The sequence below is a fragment of the Anopheles aquasalis genome, chromosome 2, assembly GCF_943734665.1.
Source record: "Anopheles aquasalis chromosome 2, idAnoAquaMG_Q_19, whole genome shotgun sequence".
Taxonomy (NCBI): domain Eukaryota; kingdom Metazoa; phylum Arthropoda; class Insecta; order Diptera; family Culicidae; genus Anopheles; species Anopheles aquasalis.
In genome coordinates, this window is record NC_064877.1 from 71,603,147 (window position 1) to 71,608,146 (window position 5,000).

General features: G+C 52.2%; 1 protein-coding gene across 1 annotated transcript in view; it reads right to left on the reverse strand.

The window, feature by feature from the left end:
* Positions 1 to 2,477: 2,477 nt before the first annotated feature.
* The window catches only part of LOC126572180 (pupal cuticle protein 36), a 4,919-nt gene continuing 2,396 nt past the window's right edge, over positions 2,478 to 5,000 (reverse strand). The window contains exons 2-4 of the mRNA XM_050231286.1: positions 3,654 to 3,906; positions 3,342 to 3,594; positions 2,478 to 3,257 (exon numbers count right to left, since the gene is read on the reverse strand). Of these exons, the coding sequence (XP_050087243.1) occupies positions 2,660 to 3,257; positions 3,342 to 3,594; positions 3,654 to 3,906 (1,104 nt within the window). The 3' untranslated portion in view covers positions 2,478 to 2,659. The remainder of the gene's footprint in view (positions 3,258 to 3,341; positions 3,595 to 3,653; positions 3,907 to 5,000) is intronic.

Here is a 5,000-nt window from a genome sequence, read left to right on the forward strand (position 1 = left end):
ACCTTAAGAAGCGGTTGTGGACGGACTCATCCTCGGGTTGGAATGGGGAAAGAAAGACAAAAATAACAGAAGAAAAAGGAGAAAAATATATGATCATGAGGATCGCGCCAAGAAAAGGATGTCATCGTCGCCGTCACCCATCGCCATCGTCGCAGTCGTTGTTCTGGAGGCTGTTTGTTGGCCGATTGCACCACGGTCAAACGGACAGCCGAGCGGACGAACGAACGAACGAACGAACGAAAACGAACCTTCATTGTTGGTACCGCGGTCCCCGTGCGGAGCAACTACACCGTTTGTGCTTGTGACTCTTGTCCTCTTCCCAAGCCCCACCTCAACGTGCTCTTGACAGTCTTGGCTGGTGTCGTGTCTTCATCCGAAAGGCGTTGTTCCGCTGGCCCACTTGTGGCCCGGCAATGAAGAATTGATTTATTATCTTCCACATAATTGACACCTTCGGAGGGTGTTTTCCGATAAAAAAAGGCTACGTACCATCGTACAGAAACCGTGGTTACCGTGGGACTTTACTGTATGGTAGAAGATTTTTTAAAAGCAACAACCACGCCGACCGCACTCGCATGCGTGCATACATGAATGAACGATCAGGGCACGTCCGTCCATCGTACAATAATGTGGGGAGGGACCGGTACCGGTACGGTACCCTCGGTATACTCTGTAATAGGGCACACGCCGCATAAAACTGCGAGATGAAGAAATGTCAAAACGGCGCTTCAGCAACTGGATTAGCAGCACCCGGGCATACCATGGTCAAAAGGTTTGCCGTCCCGTTCCGATGGCTTCATCTTGTCTGTCGATGTACCTGGGGAGCTTCTTCACGATGACTGACGTAGTGCAGGGTAATTATGCGGAATGAGGTGAATGTTACACCCCTGAACTTAAGATGTCTTATCTCTGTTGGCCAGTCTGAGCCACCATTCGTTTGATGAAGTAGCAAGATTGCGACAATATGAGTGTGTGGCGTGTGTTTTGAAGGAATACATTGTCGATACTTTGACAGTTTCAGTCAAGCTACTGTAGTCGCATTCAATTGATTTAGCTTCTCCAGCGTTACCGAGGACATTGGCGCGAAAAAGGTAGACCATAAAGTCTGGTCAATGCCGCTGTACGGCGTGACAAATAGCAAACTTCCATTTCGGGGCAGAAATACCCTTGCTAAAGATGCACATTAAGACGCCTATGGACACCATAAAGAAAGTGAAACTCCATCTAATTGGATTTGCTGTATGGCGCATAAATTAAGATCACACCAATCACACACTCCCGTAACATATGGCTGACGGTGGCCCTTGAACACTGAACAACGTGGAATTGGCACGATCACTTACGATCGAGTCGTCCCTCAATAGGCCGTTCTGAGCCCGATTCGATCGTAATTGATGCCGCGCATGCGGATGACATTTGAGCGAAATATAATGCTTTTGAGCACGGCACGGTCCGTGTCGTGGTGATTCCTCTTCAGCCCATCCATCGCGTAGAATGGTTTCGGACAAACATTCGAGTACATTAGGAGTGCTGTTGGGTATCTTCTAAGTGGCGGCTGTTAGATCGCACTCATCGGAGGGGCTCTAAGAGTGCTCTATGATCTAGCCGGATTCAAAGGAATCGATTATGTCAAGTATGTTCGTGGGCAGCGGACGGCTCCGAACCGGTGCCACGACTCACGACTTTTCGGTGGCCCGATTGGATGCGAAATCGACCATCGCAGGATCGATCTATGCCATGATTGGTGTTGGTGGAGGCCATGTATCGAAATTGACTTGTAACAAATTATGCCGCGCAACACATGTCACCGGCGTAATCGAGTGATCGTCATGCCAATCCGGAGCTAATCGTGACAAACACGCGTCATAACATTAAATATATTATCTGCGATCGTACGGCTCACATTGCAGGTGCGCATTGTTGGTAGCAGAAGAGTAGCATAAATCAATTTGTATATGTCAATAAATTCATGATCCGCCAATTGTGAGCTCCTGTGACATTCAGGAGCGGTAATTTATGGGGATCTATGCAAACGCTCGAGAATCTGCGATGATGATGATCGGAGAGCATCTCAACAGTTTAAATCACGTCGTGGTTGCAATAGGAATGATCGAACAAAAAAGGTAGACATTTTTCGTTGCGATCAGCAGTGCTTGAATAACGCCTAAAAGGTATACACGATCGAGCAACCGGCGATCAGCAGGCGATCAGAGTAGGAGATCAAGCAAAAACCCGTTTTCATTCATGCCTTCAACAGGGTCGCAACGAGTGAACGTCGTAGTGGTGCTGCGATGCTTTGCAGACCTTCCATCAGCTCAAGTTCAAGTTCAAGCGGTACCACTTCCCACAACCACGACCGCCGGTGATCAATGTGAGTGATGTACCGAGCGAAGTGCAACGATGACGATGGCGAGCGTTTTTTTTTTCATTTAACATTTTATTACAACCGAGCCGATTTAAATTATGTACAGTGTCGTTCGATGATGCACCTCTTCTTCTTCTTCTGCTACCTCTCTCCACTCATTATTCTTTCGACCTATTTTTTTGTTCTGATTTTCGCGGTCTTCCGTTACCGATATGCGCACGCAGAGTGTTGGTGTGTTGTTGGTGAAATGCGAATGATCATTACCTAAATGGAAAGGCAGGTCGCCTCGCCTGCCTAATACTGGTAGCCGGACTGTGGGTTAAAGGAACCATTTCCGGACGGTCTGCCAGGTGCGGAAGGACGGGAACCAGCGGGCGAGCCAGGACCACCGGACGGATAACCGGCACCGGCTCCACCTCCCGGAGCAGCCGGTCCACCGGATGGATACCCGGATCCACCAGCCGGTCCACTTGGATATCCTCCCGCGCCACCGGCACCAGACGGACGACCACCAGCACCGCCAGCCCCTGGAGCACCACCACCAGCACCCGATGGATAGCTACCGGATCCCGTTACCGATCCGGGATAACCTCCGCTCGGTTGTCCCGCACCTGGATAACCCCCGGCAGGACCGGCAGCACCACCAGCGGCCTGTGCCGCGGCCGTAGCTTCCAGCGCCTTACGAATCTCCTCCGGAATTGGTGGTGGCGTCGGCAAATGGTCACCCTGTGGCTGGAAACCATTTTCGTCCGCAATGTACGTCACCGTGATGACCTGGCCGTCCGGAGCGGTGTACGAGTACGATCCCTGCACACTCTGGATCTCGTTCTCCGAGCCTTTGTTCTTCACTTCACCCTGCTCCTCCACCTTGATACCGTTGGCCGTTTCGTAGCTGTTTTGTGTGAGAGAAACAGGAAAGCAAATGACGATTAGGAACCTCTGGAGCAACCGAAACGAGGGCGTATGGCCGACTAACCTGTATTTGTAGCTTCCATCGCCGTTGTTCATGTTCTCGTACGAGATGATCTCTATCGGAGGCTGGCTCGGTCCGGAAGGTGCTGGTGCCGAGGCTCCACCACCGAATCCACCGGAAGGAGCACCGCCACCGAATCCACCGGATGGTGCACCACCACCAAAGGCAGAAGGAGCTCCTCCACCGAATCCACTCGACGGTGGACCATAGGAAGGTGACGGAGCACTCGGGCGGCCACCAGCCGCTGGAGCACCACCTGGCAACGGAACGGAACGGATAAGATGCTGCGCAGATCTGGGGACAACTGCTGCTTACCTGGACGACCTCCTGCACCCGCTCCACCGAAACCACCTGGTGCAGCTGGTCCACCACCGAAACCAGCACCGGGAGCAGGCCCACCACCGCCGGCCGGTTTACTGCCAAAGCCACCACCACCACCACCACCACCAGATGGTGAAGGTGCCGTCAGTCCGGGACCACCACCGGCCGCCGCAGCACCCGGCGGTGGCAGATAGTTGTTGTCCAACCGGGCGCACGAACAGGCCGCCACGAACGATGCCAGCAGGATCTGCAAAAGTGGTCACAAGTGCGGTGAGTACACGCGAAACGAAACAATTCCTCGCTGTGGGGCCTCCAAACCTCATAACCTCCAAATCGTTGGCACTTTGCCAACCATCCAAACCTCATAACCTCCAATTGGTTGGCCAGCTTTGCACAATGCACAAGCGCTTCGCACCGCCATGCGCTAACCCAATCGCCGTCTGACGGTTTGGACTTATCGAAGCGATGGTTGAGTGCGGTCACGAAATTATCATAAAGAAATATAGAGCAACCGAAGAGGCTGGCGTCGCAAAGACCCATGCAACCCTGGCATCGTGGCTTTGAATGCATTGAACATTGTTGGTCGCTTTAAATGGCGGATTGTGTTGCGCATCTAGCGCATCTCTTATTCCCATCGACGGCTGGGGGACGCCACTCTCTCTTATCGTGGCGCTAGAATGGAATCGGATCGCGCTCCACTCCGCAGCCGCGCGGTTCGCGGTTCGGTTGATCGCGCTAAGCGCACATTGCACAATGGGATCTCGTGCTCGCTGCGGCTGCGTTGCACCATCGTTGGCGTCGATGACAGTTGGCACTGTCACAGGATCCAGTAAGTCATACTCTAACTGTGTGCGACATTGTAGTAATAGGCAGCAGCAGCCGCAGCAGATCAATACACGACGCGAATGCGAAAAAGTAATTCAGCATAATGGCTCGTTGGGAACAAGGCGGATTTAAAGGCCAACCTCGCGGCGCACATTACCACCTGAGGAGCAACATCTTCGGCACTTGGCAGAGTGCGCTGTTGGGTGCCGAATTACCGTACCAGTCGAGTGCAGTCACGATGGGCTTTTGGCTTTTTGGGTGACGAAATGTTGGTTAAGTAGCGAGGCGGCATGTGAGGGTGAGGGGATGAGAATTCAAGCAACATAATTACGTGACCGTCACGGTGAAGTTCTTGAAGCGTGGCGGCTTAACTGATAAACCTTTCAGGTTTCTTTTTATTTCCCTGCCACTTGACCGAGTTCTCGAGCAAAACGGGGTCTCTAGAGCGGTGGAAAACTCGCACCAAAGAACGGAAATGTAATGTGAGATTTCTCCGTTTTGCAATGCATTTTATTG